At 55.2% G+C, this 18,204-nt stretch overlaps 4 protein-coding genes across 5 annotated transcripts; 1 reads left to right on the forward strand and 3 right to left on the reverse strand.

Annotated features, from left to right (window-relative positions):
- Window positions 1-474: 474 nt before the first annotated feature.
- Window positions 475-4,655, reverse strand: LOC143164692 (aryl-hydrocarbon-interacting protein-like 1). Its single transcript, XM_076347612.1, has 7 exons — window positions 4,560-4,655; window positions 3,655-3,834; window positions 3,258-3,446; window positions 3,005-3,181; window positions 2,737-2,878; window positions 1,942-2,186; window positions 475-528 (listed from the first exon to the last, which is right to left on the reverse strand). Exons 1-7 carry the CDS (start codon window positions 4,653-4,655, stop codon window positions 475-477), a joined length of 1,083 nt encoding a protein of 360 aa, XP_076203727.1.
- A 573-nt stretch (window positions 4,656-5,228) lies between these two features.
- TAF7L (TATA-box binding protein associated factor 7 like) lies at window positions 5,229-11,061 on the reverse strand. Of its 2 annotated transcripts, XM_076347166.1 has the most exons (12): window positions 10,911-11,061; window positions 10,745-10,823; window positions 9,956-10,034; window positions 9,660-9,793; window positions 9,133-9,259; window positions 8,866-8,924; window positions 7,773-7,845; window positions 7,249-7,365; window positions 6,861-7,049; window positions 6,651-6,763; window positions 6,286-6,345; window positions 5,229-5,676 (listed from the first exon to the last, which is right to left on the reverse strand). In XM_076347166.1, the coding sequence occupies exons 2-12, from the start codon at window positions 10,808-10,810 to the stop codon at window positions 5,632-5,634; spliced, it is 1,062 nt and encodes a 353-aa protein (XP_076203281.1). In that variant the 5' UTR covers window positions 10,811-10,823; window positions 10,911-11,061; the 3' UTR covers window positions 5,229-5,631. The 2 variants fall into 2 exon arrangements, with proteins under 2 accessions (XP_076203281.1, XP_076203280.1); XM_076347165.1 differs by having other exon boundaries at window positions 10,745-11,061.
- A 144-nt stretch (window positions 11,062-11,205) lies between these two features.
- LOC143164501 (magnesium transporter NIPA2-like) lies at window positions 11,206-15,752 on the forward strand. Its single transcript, XM_076347164.1, has 5 exons — window positions 11,206-11,353; window positions 11,950-12,006; window positions 12,728-12,818; window positions 12,955-13,115; window positions 14,425-15,752. The coding sequence occupies exons 1-5, from the start codon at window positions 11,215-11,217 to the stop codon at window positions 15,048-15,050; spliced, it is 1,074 nt and encodes a 357-aa protein (XP_076203279.1). The 5' UTR covers window positions 11,206-11,214; the 3' UTR covers window positions 15,051-15,752.
- Window positions 15,753-16,660: 908 nt separating this feature from the next.
- Window positions 16,661-18,068, reverse strand: TIMM8A (translocase of inner mitochondrial membrane 8A). The gene is made up of 2 exons (XM_076347167.1): window positions 17,881-18,068; window positions 16,661-17,475 (listed from the first exon to the last, which is right to left on the reverse strand). The coding sequence occupies exons 1-2, from the start codon at window positions 18,001-18,003 to the stop codon at window positions 17,314-17,316; spliced, it is 285 nt and encodes a 94-aa protein (XP_076203282.1). The 5' UTR covers window positions 18,004-18,068; the 3' UTR covers window positions 16,661-17,313.
- Window positions 18,069-18,204: the final 136 nt, after the last annotated feature.

Here is an 18,204-nt window from a genome sequence, read left to right on the forward strand (position 1 = left end):
GAAGCTGTGAGCAGAGCCCTGGGCTCCCCAGACACAGGTGCGTCCCCCAACCACCATCTTCCTTCGTCTTCTTCCAGCAAGGTCTGCTCAGAGCCACACAGCAGCCTGAGGGCTGGGACAGGGGCTGTGTGGGGACAGTCCCTCTTCCTTGCCTGGGAACTTCTGCTGTAGGAAACCCTTCAGCCCCAGGAAGGATGTAGGCAGCAGTGGGATGCTGGGCAGGCAGTCCTCTCCCTCCATGCTTTTTCCCTGGAGCCCCATTAGGTCTCCAGTGCCCAGAGGTGTCCGTGTGCCGCTGCCCCAAGTGCTGCCCATGTTCCCCGTGTCTCCATGGCACAGTGAGGGGCTCAGTTGAGGACTAGCCTAGGGCAAGGCTGGGGCGTCTCAGGCCCTCCCTGCCACACAGGGTGCAGCCCAGCCCTGGCTGACAATGAAGCCTGCCCAGAACTGATAGCTGTAGGGCTGGACCTGCTCTCAGTCCAACCTGGAGGGGCTGACGCTGCTGGGCAAAGGCCTGACATGGTAGTACTGCAGGGGAGTATGGGGACAGCTTTCACACATAAGGGATTCAGGAGCTTAAATGGGGGTGAAATGCAGCCTCTTTAACTCCCCCTCTCAAGAGTAGAGCAAAATGCCCCATCCCTGCGCTGCAGGCTCCAGGGCAAGGCAGGAGGTGCAGATTGTGATCAGGGAAGCCAGTCACGTCCAGGAACAAATCCAGCACATGGTGCCAAGGAAAAGCTTTTATTTCTCAGCCAGCAAAGCTCAGCAGGGCCCAGCTGAAAGGCGCTGGAGCCAATGTGTCGGGGCAGTGAGGCAGCAGGCGCTGCTGCACAGCGGGGCCGGTGGTCCCGGTGGCGGCAGGGTGAGGACAGCATTGTTCCCATGTCACTGCAGGGCCAGTCCCCAGCCCTGGAGCTCCCTCAGCATACAGCAGCCCCACTGTCTGTGCTGTGCCTCCTTGTCAGTGATCCGGCAGCCCTTCCGCCATCCAGGGGTAACCGGCCCTGCTCAGGGCTGGCCATGCCCCAGGGTCGTGGCCCCAAGCTCTCTGCTCTCGTTGCACTGCCCTGGGGGTGCATCACCCCCTTCCCGGGCTGCTATGGGGCAGGGGGGTACTTCTGCCCCTCTGCCCAGCTCCTCATCTGCCCCCAAGTGCCCAGCCTGGAGCACTGCCCCAGGGGTGAAGCTGTCTGGGGGGATGTTGCCTTCTCCAGCATTTCCTTGGCCGCTGCCTGCTCGCTGCTCCCTGCAGCTCCCCTCTTCCAGCGCCTCTCTGGGTGTTTTGTCCTCCAGGTCTGGGGGCCCCTCAGCTGGCCCCAGCCCCTTGCTGGGGGGCCTTGGCTCTGGAGCTCTGCCTGGCTCAGCCAAGGCCACACTCCCTGTCCCAGCTCCCTCTGCCCCACTGGCTCCCTGCTCCAGCCCCTGCCTGAGTCCTGCTGCCTCTGTCCCCCCTGCTGCCCCACATTGCCCTAGAGCCAGCTTTTCCATCTCTGCTGCTGAGCTCTCTTCCTTTTCGTCCTCCTCTACCTTTTCCTCCTCCTCCTTCTCCCCCTCTTCTTCCTCCTTCTCCACCTCCTCCCCCTCCTCTTCTTTCTCATCTTCCTCCTCTCCCTCCTCTTCTTTCTCATCTTCCTCCTCTGCCCCCCTCTCTGCTCCCCAGCTCTCTGGCTCTGGCCCACAGATGCCTAGGTTTGCTTCTTCCCCCAGTCCCATCCCATCCCTTGCTTCCACCTCCACCCCTGCAGGCTGCCCCTGGGCTGCTTCTCCTCTGGGCACTGCTCCTTCACACCCAGCCCCAGGGGTCCCTTGTTCTGCTTGGTCAGCCCCTGGTTGTTCTGCTTCTTTGGTCCCTGCACCCTGCTCCCCCTGCCCAGGGGTCTCCAGGACCTCAGCCTCACCCTGGGATGCCTCTTCCTGCAGCATCGCCCTGTCACCCACCTCCCTGCTCTCCTGCTCCTCACTGGCCCGTGGCCCCTGAGGTGGCTGGAAGAGCCCCTGGTAGCGCTTTCGATCCTCCACATGCTTCTTCCTCATCCTCTCCCCCAGTTGCTTCAGCTCCTTCTTCACAGCAGCTGCCATGGAGGGGTCAAGGTGAGCCACCCGCTGGAAGTCCTCCCGCGCCTCTCGCTCATTCCATACAGCAGCGTGGGCCTTCGCCCGCTTGAAATAGGCCTTGGCGTTTTCTGCCAGGAGAGGAGAGCCCCCAGCAGGGGTCCTGAAGCTCAGGGCCACCAGCCACAGGAGCTGGAGACCCTGGGAACCCAGGGGACACAGAGCACAGGTACCATCATAGGCAGGAGAACATGGAGTGGACACACTTGTAGGTAGGGGTACCATCATGGGCAGGGGGACCTGGGCCATGCACGTACCACTGTGGACACCAGGGGACATGGGGTGCAGGGATCATCACGGGCAAGGGGAACCATGGTGGGCAGGGGGAACCATGGTGGGCAGGGGATCTGGATGGTGTTGGACAACATCATGGGCAGGGGGACCTAGAGGACATGGGGTGCAGGTGCCATCATGGGCAGGGGAAACCAGGGACATGGGCACTGTCATGGGCAGGGGGACCTGGGACACAGGTTCTGCAGTGGACATGAGGATCCAAATGATATAGGTACCATCACAGGCAGAGGGATGTGGGCTGAGCATTGTCATGGATGGGGGATCCAGAGGACACAGTCCCTGGGGGCTGTGGGCACAGCAGGGGGGTAGGATGCAGGGCATGGGTACCGTTGTGTTTCTGGAGGAGCTCTGTTGTGTGCTCCAGCACCTCATAGTACTCGCCCAGCTCCAGCTGGCACTGGCAGTAGTTGAGCACCAGTGGCGTGACCAGGCTCTCCAGCTTCAGCCATCCATCCTCCCATGGCTTCTCCTGCCCCAGAGAGCCATTTAGTTCACAGCTGTGGCTGTCCCCTCCCGGGCACCCAGGGCCCACAGGGTAGTGCTTTGCTGAGGAAACCCAGGCAGGGATGACAGGAGGTGGCTGTGTCCTGCTCACCTTGGCCTGGAGGTTCCTCAGGCAGATGACAGCCTCCTGGTACTTCGCCGCTGCCTGCCCAAACTCCTTGCAGAGGACAAGGCGGTTGCCCTCGCTGTGCAGCACGGGCACCGCTGCCAGCTTCTCCTCCTTGCTCATAGCCCAGGTGTCTCGCTTGTATGCCGAGGGCTCCTCCACCTGTACGGGCAGTGGGAGCTGAGCTGCCTGCCCTGGCTGTCCCCGCGCTGGCAGCCATCCCCACCATCCCCCTTACCCGGAACAACTCCATGATGAAGATGAGGGGCTGCGGTGTCCGCTGCAGCTCGTCCAGGTCATCATAGCCTGTGCTGTGGTAGTCAAACATGTTGCCCATGCCACAGCGGTGCTTCTGCCCTTCCAGGGGGTCCCGGCCCTCTGCGATCCTCCGCATGCCCCTGGAGACCAGGGCGTACATGCCTGTGTGCTGCAAGGAGGGGGAGCACCCCGCTCAGCTGCATGGGGCCAGCCTGCACCCCCTTCCTCTGGGGCAGCCCCCCTGGTGCCATGGCTAAGTGACACCTGTGTCCCCTGTGCTTGCACCAGACGAGGCTGGAGCATCTCTGGGGTGCATGGTCCTGTGCCCTGGCTCTGCAGAAAGGAGGGGAGTGGGCGCCCATGGGCCCCTCACTCACGATGGCGTCGCACCAGAACTCGGCCACCTCCCCGGCTCTCATGGAGCTGAGCAGCGTCTCCCAGATCTCCAGCTTGAACATCTTGCCCACGATGATCTCCATGGGGATGCCAGCTTCCCGGCTGTCGTCAATCACTGTCCGCTCAAAGTCATCCTTCAGTGTCTGGAAGTGGAAGGTGATCTGCCCCGGAGAAAGCTCAGTGTTGAGCCAGGGCAGGCACTGCAGTGAAAGCCCTCCGTCCCCTCGCCAGCCCTGAATCCCTCTGCCATAGGGCCAGGACGCGGGGCTAAGCCTGCTCTTGTTGAGGTGCTGATATGATTGGCAGCTCTCCATCTGCAGCAGGAGACTGTACTTCCTACCCACTTGTCTTAGACAGCAAGCAGATGGTGGAGTAACTTAATGCCCATATCTTGCTGCTCTCTTTGGAGCCCTCTTTATAACCCAGTAGAGAGTGCTCCCACAGCATGCACCAGGACCTGGCGGAACCCACACTGATCTACCCATACCCATAGGCTGGGGAATCTCTGAAACCCCCAAAAGCTCCCCATTGGCACCCCTCACTCCTGTTTGACACGCATCAGGAGAGGCGGATTTCCAGCAACCCATCGTGGCCACTGAGCTCTGATGGCCCCAGGATAGAGGAAGGAGGCAGGTAACAGCACCAATGCAAGGTGAAGGCAGCAGGCAATGTCAGCTGTCACTGTGAGGGCAATGTGGCTGCCTGTGCCCAAAACAGCCCTTCCTGTACCCCCCTTGCAAGGGATCTCCTGGAGATGGGATCTCCCCATACCGCAGACCTGGAGCTTAGCTTGTGAGCACGGAATTTAACCATAATGGACAGGGCTAGTGGTGTTGGGTCCACTCCCCTCTTCTACGGCTTTGGGGTAACAACCAAGACGACTTACCTTGCTCCCATCCTGCAACTTTGGCAGCTCCCCTTGGCCTCCATGCAGAATCTTCTTCTTGACCCCTTCCACATTCAGCAGGTAGGTTTCCTCCATGGCTGCTCCTGCTGGCCCCCAGGAGCAGGTCACAGGCACATGCACACGGGTGTGCTCTGACCCTTCCCGAGCTCCGCGTCTTCCTCAGGGTATCTCCCTTTCTTGACTATCTGGACACGCATGTCATCCCCCGGGGCTTCTGCTGGCCTTTCGCTTTCCGTACTGCGGGCAGAGCTTGGAAGCCTTCTCCCCTTCCCCTGCCCTTCAGGTTGCGAGAGGGGCGTCCCACCGTGGCACACCCTTGGTGAAGCCCGCAGTGCCCTCCATTGTGCTCTGGAACTGCCTTTCTAATCCTCTTCCCACACTGCCAGGTTAATCTGGGATTTGCCTGCCTAGTCTGTGAAGAATTAAAGAAACTCCCTGATCAGGAGGGCCTCGTTCCTCCCACAGAGCGACAGCTCACAGGGTCCCCTTTGCACGCAGTCTCCCTTTGACCCAGCCACACAAGGAGCATCTCAGCAAAGGAGCCCAACAATGCTGGTGCGAGCACCAGCCAGGGGCTGTGTGTGGTCAGGCACAAGCTGGCAAAAGGCAGTGCTAGTCTGTGCTCCAGAGACCACGGAGAAACAGACCAGCGTTGGAAACGGTACTTTATTGAGCCTGGTTTGCAGACACAAGCATTCTCCAAACACAAGAACAAGCTCCCACCAGGCCACAGCCCATCAAGTCCAAGACTCAATAAGATGCAGAAAGCTGCACCGCACTGTCCCAGGGAGAACTAAACCCCTCTGGGAGGATGGTGCTGAATATTTACAGTAAACCCAGTGTTTTGGCTGCTCTCACAGGCATAGTTCAATTCTTTAGCTCCACTCAGCCAAGCCCAGCAGAATGTATGTGAGAGCAGCTCTGGGCATGGGGCCTCTAGCACTGCCCAGCAGCACATCTGGCAACAGAAGTGTGGGACTAGAGCAAAAACTTCAGCATGGCAGATGAACTTCCAGCTCTGCTCACAGGTGCAAAAATCAAGGCCCGCTCCTCACTTCTCCATGAGGGATTCCAGCTGCTCCTGCAGGGATGTCATCTGGGAAGAGAGAGTGAAGCATTACAGTAAAGCATGGCTGGGACTCCTGGCAGCTCCAGCCCAAGCACTTCCATGTTTCTGCGGATCTTCCACCTACGCCAGTGGCTGCTTTGCTTGTACGTTGCAGGGAGCCGTGCCTGGGCACCTCTAGGGCAGAACTCAGCACTGCCCACAAGATGAAGCCACACAACAGGTACCTGGGGAGTGGGAACCTCCTGCCTTGGTATCTGGTTGAAACTCAGCAGAGCTGCCCAGGAAGGAAATCTGCCAAGACCCTACAGCTACTCCCTTTCTTGTACATGGGTGCTAGTGGGTTTCTGTGTCATGTTTTACCCCAGGCAGCAATCCTAGCAGCTTTGGACTGCTGACTAGACATGTTCTGGCTCACTGCTCCTCCAGAAGGAAGGCTGCAATCAACCCCATTTCCTATACCTCCTTGTGTCTTAGGAAGCCCCACACAAGTACAGATGAGGTACAACCACACCTGACCTGTAACACTAGAGTTCAAAGCAGCTGGTGTGGTACAAGATCAGGAAACTTTGTCAGAGGCCAAGCCTAGAACCGTGTAGTGCCCCAGTCCTTCCCACTCCACTGTGGGAGTTTCCTCACCTGCTGCTTCTCTCGCTCTTCCTGCTGCTTGAACTCATCCAGCACAGCCTGGAGACGGGTCTGCAGAGACAAACATGCCAGACCACAGTTACCAACGTGTTCTCAGCTGAACGGGTGCTGGCACATGTCAAATGGTGCAGCAAGTCCCAGGCTGCACTGACAACCAGCCCCCTTATCTCCTGCAGTTTCATGGATTGTTTTGCCTCCATGGGGAAATGCTGGAGTGTGTATGGTCACACCATAATCATTTTTAACCCAGCAGGCAAAGGCCCCTGGCTTTTCCAGGGCAGCAGCTGAATCAGTTTGCTGGATCTAATGGCAAGCCAGTGTTAAGCAGAAGACTTGAAGAGAGAGAGAGCTCTCACCTTGAGGGCTAGGTTCTCCACTTTCATGATGAGATCTTCCTGGCGCTTCCTCCTGTCCTGAGTCTCCTGGAGTTTACTTTTCAGGTTGTCAATCTGTTTCTGGATCCCCATGACTGGAAGAGCAAGTTCAGACCCAGAGCAGCAGCAGAGCTGGGCAGCGCAGCCTGCCTAGCACCCCGGCGATTCTGCTGCGCTCTGCCACCTACTCACCTATTTGGTTGGACCCCTCGTTCTCCTGTTGCTGCCCATCAGACTCATTCAGCTTGTCCTGCAGCTGCCTCTCCAAGTCCTCCTCAGTGTCCATGATGTTCAGGTCTTCGTCGTCATGATGATCCCTCTCATCTTCATCTTCGCTGCTGCTGCTGATGTCATTAAATATCTCCCGCAGTTCATCATGTTCTAGGGGTGTGCAAAAGGGAAGAGGAAAAACACAGCTGATGACCTTCCAGCACTCTTTGCCTGCCAGGGACCACGTCAGTACAGGGTGCCTGTCTCAATGTCCTCTCTCCTTCACTCTGGTTAGGGCTTACCCCAGAGAGAATGGGCCCAACTGATTACTTAGTGGCTAGAAAGAAAACAACAGCCTTCCCCACTGCACCTGAGGAGCCATGGCCTTGCTTATGTCCCGACATCCCTGGGGAGGAGATGTCCAGGCCGGTGAGCGAACCATGGTTGTCTACTTCTTTTGTTTCATCTTCAGCAATGACTTCCCAGCCTGATAGCAGGAACAGACGAGTCAAGGGAAAAAGAGGAATGTGAAAGATGCAGTATGATGAAAGAATGCTAAAAACTGCAGGAGATCACCGCCCCTCCAACAAGTCTGGCCTTGCCGCTATGGATATCCAGGACGAACCACCCCAGCCTCTTTTTGATGACTTCTCTGCTGTTACTTAAGTTCCTGCTCAGTACAATAGTACAGTCTGCAAGGAAGGTCACCATGAAGAAACAATGAGCTTTGAACAAGGCAAAGATGAAGCTCCAAAACTTCAGTGCCTCTTGTGTGCTTACGTCCCCAGCCTCTCACACTCACACAAAGCTGAACTTGTCTCCCCTTTCCACAACCCCCAGGTCACACATAGTGTCCTGTCCCCCACTTGAGCTTTTTTTCTCCTAAAAGGATACGGACACTGACAGCTTCAGCATCTGTGCTCAGGAGACGCTTCACCTCTTTTTCCACATCAGGAGACTCAATATACTGGGTCAGAGAGGGGAAAGAGAACAGAGACACTGTTAAATGCCTCGTGCAGGCTGCTGGTGCTGGTCAACTCCAACCCTCCACCTCTGAACAGAGACCTATTTCAAGCCTTTCTTCTCTTATGCTTTCTGCTCAGCCTTTGCTCAAGTTCACCCTAAAAGTAATTTATGCACCTCCAGAAAGCAATCCATCTTTTTTGTACAGAGCTCCTTGGTGGGTTGTATACTCTCATTTTTCTACTTATACTACTTATGAAATAAGACTTTCTGTGTGTATGCAGAAAGTCCTTGAGTTTCCTGATGGATGGTCAGCTCAACTCCTTCCCATCTCACTCAAAAGAAGGTTTCATTTTTCACTTCTAAATTAGCCAGGAATCTTAATGCAGTGACATCAAGTCTCTCCTGTGAGCTATAAGAATGTCTCAAGTAATTTGTTTCTCAAATGTCATGCAAAATAACACTCCATCCTGTTCTCAGAAACTGCAAAGCAGAGAAGAACAAGTCTTCCCAGCCTCACAGTGCTGCATCTCCCCAACACCTTGCCTGGCTTGTGCATATGCACAGAGTCAGTCTCTGAGCTCCATCTGTTGTCACTCCCCCAGCTGACATGACAGTTATTCTATTTGTAGTGTTGCTTGCTGGGGAAGTGAACAGGCTATGCATAGACAGATTTCAGCTGAGAAAGCAGGAATGAGCGAAGTCTCATTTCCATGCAAGTCTTCCTTTCTTCTCTATGAGCAGGAAGAGATGCGCTATGGCAAGGCAGCCGCAGGAATGGAGTCCAGCAGTTCTCTGCACAGAGGATTTTCCCCTCAGGAGCATCTTGGAAAACATGGAGGAAGCACCCAAGGAAGTGTTTAAATCTACTACCCTCCCTTCACCCTCATCTCGTGCAAGGAAACATGTGAAGCAATGTTAAGAAATTACATGTTTTCTGGACTAATAGACAGTTACAGCTCTAATGCCTCTGCCTTCCTATCCCTTGGTTATTGCACCTGCATCTGTGTGAGAAGCAACTCACCTTCTTCTTAGCCGTCTTCCGGAAACGTCTCTTCCGTACATTTTTCAAGGGAAGAGTGACTGTGACAGAGGAAACAGATTGCATGTGTCAGACAGATGGCCTAATGGGAGAGCTGCATGCCAAAAGGGAGAAGATCCCTTCAGGAACAGAGACAGCACTGAAAACGGAGCAGCAGCACAGCTGGGACACGGCAGTGGTGAGTGCCCTGCACAGCTGTAGGGACACTGGGGTGGTGGGATGGAGGGGTTTGGCACAGCCTCTACTCACTGCCATGGTTCCAGATGAATTTCTTTTCTCTGTCCTTGTCTTTCTTCTTGTTTGCCTTGGGGTCAGTGCTCACACTTTGCTCTTCCAAAGGGGGGTAGAGATCACCATCCACAGTGCAAACGAGCATCTGGAATCCCCGTATAAACACAAAGGGTGCTTATTGTAACGCAAGGACAAAAGGATGTGAAAGCTTTTCTGGAAGATGAACAGTGACTTCCCACTGCATATTGTGAGCCAAAGGGATTCATGGGCATGGGGTACGAGAAACACAATGTTTCACACCCAGCTCAGTTCATATCTAAACACAGCAGCAGTTAAGCTGTTACAAGGACAATCACATTTCATGCTTCAGAAATGAGATTTCTAAACACCAAGCGGAGTGGGGAATTTTAAACTGCTAATATTGTGAGAATACAAAAATTGGCCATGTTATACTGGGTGTCCAGCTCCCAAAGTGTACAAGGGTTTTCCTGGAGAGGGGAGCAAGGAGTTAAGCTGTTGGGGCAGGCAAGGAGGATAGCCCATACCTGGCAAATATCCGCTGTCTTATAGAAGGTTTTCTTGTCAATGGTTTTTAAGCTCTCAATGATGCAGGGCAGATCCACCAGCTTGGCTGCCAGTGGCACCCGGTCTACGCGGACAATCCCATGGCGCCCATCCGCTGCGGAAAGCCACAGGACAGGTTAGTGCTGTTGCTAAACAGCTAAACTGAGCAATACATTCCTGGGCAGCAGAAATTTCATGGGAAAACACATGCAAGTTGCACAGCTTCACGTGCGGACAGTCAGAGGAGTTTTAAGATGTCCTGATACTGCTCACTCACCATGTAGCTCAATGGTGAGCCTGTCCTTCAAGTTGACATTCCCGGACTGTACTGCTCGCCGCACAGTGGAGGCATATTCCTGGGAATGTTGGACAGACTTACGTCAGGACTGAGTGTGCTTCCTCCGAGAATCATCAAAGGCTTCTGTCCAACCTACCCAGCTTTAAACACCCCTGCCATCCCAATGCAGAAAAACAACTGCAAGAACCACAATGAAAATTGCACCCTCCTCCCAATACCACGCGTTAACCCTGTGGCTCTGTTATTCCCAGTGCCCTTCACACCCCCCGACATGATACAGCTGTGACAGTGGCGTGAGGCCCCCGACAGAGATACCCTACCAGAGGACCACAGCTCTGGGGGAAGTTACAGCTCCCCTCACCAAGCTCTTGTGGTCTCCGCAGGGGACAGTCTCAGCTTTAAGCATCTAACAAATAGCATCAGGTACACTGACAGCCATAGCAACTGAAGACCCAGCACTTGCTAAAGCTCTACCCTTATAGAAATTTCCTCCCTAGTTGTCTTCCGAGCCTCCTGCTCTGTGTCACAGGAGCACCTCTCAAGAGGAGGCCGTGGAAAAACTGTTCAAATTCGTGGGAATGGGCTACCCAAGGCCAAAAGCATCCCACCCCTTCCATGTCCCTTGCCAGGTCCGCAGATTTCCCACTGACTTCACCCGCGTTGCTAATCCCTCTCCCAGCCCCCGTGCCCGCCAAGCAAACTGGACTGAGCTGCGTGTTAAACGTGATGGTGGCCACTTCAGCTGTACCAGACCGAACGGTCTCTTACCGGCGGCAGCCGCAGCACGAACTGGCTCTCCAGCTCATGCGGAGCATCGTCCTTGCTCTTACTCATCCTTTCTTTTCAGCTTGGAGAACAAGATACAATCACCTCGTCGCCAAGAAGGCTCCCACAAGGCAACCCCAGCCCAGCACCCCGAGGGCCAGGCTCTCACCCACGGGCGTCCCGCACAGGGGCGGCGGCGGGGGGAGCTGGGGCCTTTCCGGGGCCCGGGGCTGCGCTGCTGTCGGGATGACACCCCCGGCAGAGCCCGTCCGGCGCTCACGGACGGCCCCAGCCCCAAACGGCGCTGCCAGCGCCTCCCCCGGTGCCCCTCACCCGCGCCCCGCGGCGGCCCCGAGCGGAAGCCAGGCCCGGTGCGCCAGCATAGGCTCCCCCCACCCGCACCGACCGTTCCGCTCCGCCCGGCGCCGGGGGAAGGGTGTTGGCGGCGCACCGGAAGCGGCGGCGGTGCTGCCATGGGGGGCGCGGGCGGGCGGTCTGGCTTCTACGTGGGGCTGGGCCTAGCCTTGGCCTCCAGCGCCTTCATCGGCGGCAGCTTCATCCTCAAGAAGAAGGGGCTGCTCCGGCTGTGCCGCCGCGGCCGCGCCAGGGCAGGTACCGCCGGCCCCGGGCCGGGGGGGGGGGGGGGAGCCCGGGCTGACGGGTGGGAGGGGCAAAACGCCCCGTTGCCTCCCCTGCGAGCGGCCCATCACCGCCGCCTCTGGCTCGTGGGCAGACAGCCCCCCGGCTGTCACAGTAGCTGCTCCCCCCGGAGGCGCGTTCCCCGGACGCTAAAGGCCGCGTCACAGCCTCCGCCCGGGCAGTCCGGCCAGCGCTGGGCCTTGGCCGCCCCGCTCCTTGCTTCTGGGGCTTTTTGGTCTGAAAGCAGACTTCTTCCACAGGGATAGCCAGCCACTGCCGATAGCCAACAGAGACACGTTTCTATAACCACTCGCGCGTTCTTGAAACTGCTGTCTTTCAAACGCGGGAGAACCAGGGGATAAAATCTTTGCTTTTAGGGTAGAAGAATCAGTGCTTGCCCACGTCTGGGTCAGGCCAATATGTGACAAGACAGGCAGACCCATGGCAGCCTTGCACGTAGAGGAGATCAGACTGCTCCCGCTTGCTTCTCCGAGGCAGTTCTGGCAGGATAACGAGCCTTTTGTGTAGCTTCATCTGAGGTTTCTTGTTACTCTTCCTTCCTCACTTAGGGCAAGGAGGTCACGCCTACCTGCAAGAATGGCTTTGGTGGGCAGGGCTGCTGTGCAGTAAGTACCCACTCTGAAACTGTAGCAAGACACACTTAAGAGTGTGTTTGTCAGTTGCTTTCGTGTTTTATTATTACAATCATTGTTTGACTGCTTGATTTTTATCTGAGTGTCTGAGGATGTTGTTGATCTAATTAGAACTCTAAAATATTCTGAAGTCTCATGCATTACCAGGTTTCTCTGCTAAATAGGAGTTGAGGAGCTAGTCTAACTGGCTTGGGTTAAGTGCTTCTGAAATGGCCCGCCCAGACAATGTAGTTGATAACAGCACATCCAGCACTGTGGGTTTAGGCTACAGCGATTTCAGCTGCTCTATTTTACACTTTTCAACATTAATAACCAATTGTACTTGATTTACCCTTTAAAAAGCTGTAAAAGCTGTTGCAGGAGAAGAACAGGTCTTAGAAATACGAAACGGGTCAAAACTCCTTTCAACTTTGAGGACATTATGGAAGTATTTTCCTGTGGTTACTGCTCATCTGCGTAGCCACGTGTGACTAAGGATCACCATGCGTAACCATGAGCCTTCTCTTCCCAAGAGAACCTGTATCGGGCTTCTGCTTGTTCTTGCTGGTGCTGTTCTTTCCTGGTTGCATGACATACCTCAGAGAAACATGGGATGCTCAGGTGGAAACTGAGGCTCTCTTCTGACTGCACTCAACCTTGTATTATGCTGAACTGCTCCTACTTTGATGCTCACCTGACAGAGTTTCTCTTGCAGTGGGAGTTGGAGAAGCAGCAAATTTTGCTGCCTATGCCTTTGCCCCTGCAACGCTGGTAACTCCACTGGGTGCTCTAAGTGTCCTTGTCAGGTAAGCAGCCTCAGAAACACCCTTACCTCACCTACCTTAGTGGTGAAAGCAGTTGCTCTGCTTTCCTCTGTCTCTTCCCTCAGGTACTCCATCCCTTGGCCTAATTGGTTTTGGGGTTTTTTTTACTATCTTTCAGTGCAGTTCTGTCTTCCACCTTCCTGCATGAGCAGCTGAATGTTCATGGGAAGATTGGCTGCATCCTGAGTATCCTGGGCTCCACGGTGATGGTGATCCATGCTCCACAGGAAGAAGAGGTTTCCAGCCTGGAGTCAATGGCAGAGAAGCTGAAAGATCCAGGTACTTAAATAAAAGGGGTCCTGTCAACTTCAGGCTTGGAAATGACAGTAGAAGGTAGGATACAACTTTTGGCTAGATTGGGAAGGACTGAACTAAAGGGTAATTGAGCTGATTCTTCTTCTGCGCACCAGTGGAGGAAACATTCCCCTGTGTCCAGGATAGCTTGTGGGTTGCCTTCTGTGGTGGGAAAAGGCTGGGGTCTCCACACTCTAAATATGAAAGATTGGTGACAGTCAAACAGCATTTAATGCATGTGCTCAGAGGATTTACACCTTATTAACTAGCTCAAAACATAGGGGACATGTCAGCTTCAGAATGGCTTTTTAGGACTGTTAGGTCCTCTTGACCCCGGATGAAAGAAGCAGACGGGAACCCCACTTCGCAGAGAGGGAGTCTGGGTGATGCTCCCAAGTCACTGGGTCTGTGCTGAAGCAAGGATGAGAACTTGGGTCATTAACAGTTACCAAGAGTGCTTTTTTTGTACTGTCTATGAGGTATAGATGCAAAAAATGAAGAGCATGGGAATTAGCTGCAGCTGTCAGCAGAAGGGGTTGGCCTGTGGCAGTGCTGGGATAGGAGATGGAATTCCTGTACACGAGTGTGGCAGTGGTGTGGCTGAGGGAAGACAGAGGAGGAACTTCAGGCAAAGATGAATGAGCAATTCAAGGAGTTATGCCCAAGATCAAGTAGTCCTGGTATTTATGTTAGAGGATGAATCAGGTTGCAAGGATATGATTTGGGCAATAGCATGAATGCCAGAATAAGCCACAGGAGATGGAGGAAGGAAGCACAGGGAGAAGAGCAAAGCAGAGTAACAGGTAGATGCTGCTGCTCGTTAGAGGGAGCGTTTTGGCAGGACCTCGCACTCCTGTGATGTGGCGCTTTCCTCTTTATTCCACCACAGCCCACAGAGTTCAGCTAGGGCTTCCCAAGCTTTCTGCCACCCTCTTGGGCCTCCTGCAGAGCTGTGCCCTCTCGTCTTCCTGGTCAACAAGCCCCCCACCTCCGCTAGTGCCGTAGAGCCTGGCTGTGCTCCTACCCCTTCCAGCACGGGCAGCTGTATCCCCTGACAGGCTGACTTATGGGGTGATGGTGTGATCAGCACTATAGAGCTGCTGTTGTCTCTGCAGCTTTGCTCAGGCTGGAGACCAACTCTGCTTCCCAACCCTGGTCCCTACAGGTGGAGGCTAAAAAGACATACTGATGGGGCAGTTACCCGCCTGTCTTCCATCTCTACTTGCTGTTCAGTTACATCTGTCACTGGTGCTACTGTTCTCTGATAGAGCTCTTTAATTCTTCTTTCCCCAAGGATTCATTGTATTTGCTGTATGTGTGCTGGTGAGCTCCCTTCTGCTTATCTTTGTGGCTGGACCCCGTTACGGACAGAGCAATGTCCTGGTTTATGTTTTGGTCTGCTCCGCCATCGGCTCGCTTTCTGTGTCCTGTGTCAAAGGCTTGGGGATTGCCCTGAAAGAACTGTTTTCCGGGAAGCCAGTCCTGAAAGAACCACTGGGCTGGGTGCTCCTGGTGTGCCTGGTGATCTGCATCAGCGTCCAAATCAACTATCTGAACAAAGCCTTGGACATCTTCAACACATCTGTGGTCACACCCATTTACTACGTGCTGTTCACCACAGCAGTCATGATGTGCTCTGCCATCCTCTTCAAGGAGTGGCAACACATGGTGCTAGACAACATCATCGGCACCATCAGTGGCTTCCTCACCATCGTGTCCGGCATCTTCCTCCTGCACGCCTTCAGGGACATGCCCTTCACCCCCGACCTCCTGCCCCTCTTCCTGCAGCAAGGCAGGACAGACCTGCACGCCTCGTGGAGGAGTGCAGACAAACATCAGTCATGTCAGCACCAGCCTCTTCTGCCCTCAGAGGACAAAGGCTCTCACAGCACAGAGGAGGAGGAAGCTGAAAGCGTGTGAGGAAGCCTCTGAACTGCTAGCTTTTTGCTCCACTGCAAGGTTGAACATGCTGCCTCAGCTGCTGCTAGCTACTGCTGCACAAGCAGGAGTTGGCAGTTACCATCTACCTGCCCCTGGCACAAGATGGGTGACCTGCCACTGCCAGGAGGCTGACAGGGACAGCAGCCTCCTGCGGCTACAGACAGGAGCACTGGGAACCGCCCAGTTCCTGGGATCTGGTGCCTCTTCACTGTTCTTTTACATGAAGAATTGATCTGCTCACGTCAGGACACAGGCTTTGGTGGCGCAGAGGCCCCGCAGCACTAACACAGTGCTAACCCTTACTGAATGTGAAGACCATGCATTTGGGAAGGCCTCACAGCATTTTTTAAAAATATACTTAAAAGATTAACAGTTACAAAATAATCTAACATGGTGCTAAGATTACACGGAGAAAAGATGGATGTCTGGCTTTAAAGATGACATACCCAGAATATTTATTCAAAAATTCCTGTCAAGTACTTGTTTTGCTCACTCTGCTAGAATTTATTTACAGATTCACATCCAAGAACAGAATACAGCCAAAACTAGAAAACTTCAGTGGTGCTGCCACGTGCTGCTGTGGCTCTTACAGAGGGACCAACCTCTTCATGCAACATCTGCTGTGCAGGTTGATGAAGCACCTGCTTACTGTATTCTATTAAAAAACTATTTGTTCAGTTACCGAGTGGCTAGTGATACATTTGTACTGAGAGCTGGGCCAGTGCTGAAAGGCGTGAAGGATTACAGGGGTAGGAAGAACCGTGTGGATGCTTGAGAGAAACTCAAGATAGGGACAGGAGAGGGAATCGCTTATTGCGGGAAGAGGAGTGACCTAAGAGTCCTTAGCTATTGAGGTAAGTTTCTGAAAGATAACTAGACAGCTGTGTCCTGACTAACGTGGGTTTATACCTGCATATCTCTGTTTAACACATCCTGAATTTGTTCCCAGGAAGGCTGCTGGCTACAAGCCACCCGTGTTAGGAACTCACATGCCCTGTCCAGCCACCCACAGCAAAGGGACGTGTGCAAAACTGCTTTACCAGGTTCCTGTGTAGAGCTCCAAGCCACTGTCAGTGGGTCACTCCAGGCTTCCCAGAGCCACGCTGTATGTAAACACTGCTGAAATGCTATGCTGCCTTTCCAGAGGGTGGATCAGTAGTTTGTTGTTTCTCCAGTTAGAAGCTCCTCTCTGTGTCCTGGGGGCAGAAGTCCAGAAGGTGCAGCCATAGGCCTTCCTCCCCTGATCTCCACAGGTAAAGGTGCATGAGGTTATAAAGTAGCTGGTTACTTATTTCCTGCATTTAGTTTCTCTAGAGAAACTACTGCTTTACAGGACAGCAGGAGCTGTTAACCCTTTGGGGATGAGGAGGAAAGGCCACAGCCTCTCCCAGAAACAAGTTTGATTCATGGGACCAAATCAGTTGAGCAACAAATCAGAATTCAGAGCAGACCTTCTAGCCAGAAGACAATTATGCCCCCTCCCTACTAATTTTGCAATAAACAGGATTACTGGGAAGGAAGGAGAATGACAAGAAGGTCAGATTTTCAATTCTCAGTGGTCATCTACCTGAACAAAGGCGAATCTCATGTTAAAAATTGACCCAGTTAATATTTATTACATTGACCAGGGGAAAGCAGTTAATGGAGCAAGTCAGTATTGACAGAGTTGTGCTGCAATTTGAAAATTTGTCACTTGGCCACATGAACGATTTACCTATGGAAGTGTGAAAGTATTTTCCAGTAGCGACACTGTGTGGGATGATCACTGTGCTCAACAAACTCTTCTCACTAAGGGTACCTGTGCCGGACTGCACAGCAATGGCGCCTGCAGGGCTTGTTAGCATCTACCCAGGAGGGTTTGTTTTGTGCAGCACTGTTTAAGGCAGCGGTCACAGGCTGGTCTCGCCCAGGGCTGAGATTCACATCAGCCCCTGATGCGAGCATCACCACCCCTCCTTTCAGCTGAGCGGGTGCGTGCCAAATGCTCCCTACGTAGCATCGGTAGCCCAGGAGTCCCAGTGCAAAAACAGCTGCTGGCAGCGCGTCACCCTGAGGAGGAGTGACTGTGCCTCTGTCATGGGCTCTCATCTGGCTGCAACTTCCCCAAGACTGCATTTAATTAAATCCTAAACCCCAGAGCTGATCCTGGCTCATTCAGGCGGCAGAGTGACCGGGAGCCAGCGCAGCGGAGGGCCCAGCCTCGCAGGGCGCTGGCCGGTGTCCCCCGGGGCGCAGGTCCCACTCAGTCGGACAGGCTCTCTGAGAAGGTCGACTTGGACTTCTGTGTCTGCTCCAGCCGGTTCAGGATGAACTGGCTGGTGTCGATGAAGCGCTCCACACAGTTCACGAAGCACGTCTCGGCCCGGCTGTCCAGCTTCGGACCCGGCTTGTCCATGCACTTCTCCTGCACATAGTGGGGGACCTGTTGGTCCCGGGAGCGCCACGGCCCGACACCCCTCCGCACACCGGGGCCGTGCCTCCTGGGCGTCTCGAGCTCGCGGGCGCACCGCCGTCATCCCCCTCGGGAATCTCATCCTCTACGGTGCATCTAGCCCCCCCTGCCCGGGGCTCTTCCCGTCCAGTCCCATCCCATCCCCCCGGGTCCTCCCTTCCCCGAGAGCCCCCCCGCCCCCGGGCTCACCGGGGCTGGGACTGCTCCCACGGCGGCTCTATTTTGTCCCCATCTCCCTCCTTCCCCTGGGGGCAAGGGTCAGCGCGGCGTCCCAGCCCGCCCGTCCCCCCACCGCGACCCGCCCCCACCCCCCGCCGGTCACCGGAGCCGGCGGCGCCGCTCGCGGGCCGCCCGTACCCAGCAGAGCTCGGTCATCTGGTGCACCAGCTGCTGGAAGCGCTGCTTCTGCGTCTCCACCTCGATGAAGCGCTGGAGCTGGGGGTCGGCGCCGCCCAGCCCGGCGGCGGACGGCGCGTCCATCCCGCTACCGGTACCACCGGTATTACCGGTACCGCCGCGCCGCGACCTTCACGTGCCGCGCCGCGCCGCCGCCGCGCATGCGCCCCGGCCGCAGCGCGCATGCACCGCGCATGCGCCAAGCCCACCCCTTCCGCGCGCGCGCGCGCTACGCATGCTCGCTCGCCCGCCGCGCGCCCCCTGCCGGCGGGGCGGAGCGGATGT

Source organism: Aptenodytes patagonicus, chromosome 9 (assembly GCF_965638725.1).
Source record: "Aptenodytes patagonicus chromosome 9, bAptPat1.pri.cur, whole genome shotgun sequence".
In the NCBI taxonomy this organism is placed as follows: Eukaryota; Metazoa; Chordata; class Aves; order Sphenisciformes; family Spheniscidae; genus Aptenodytes; species Aptenodytes patagonicus.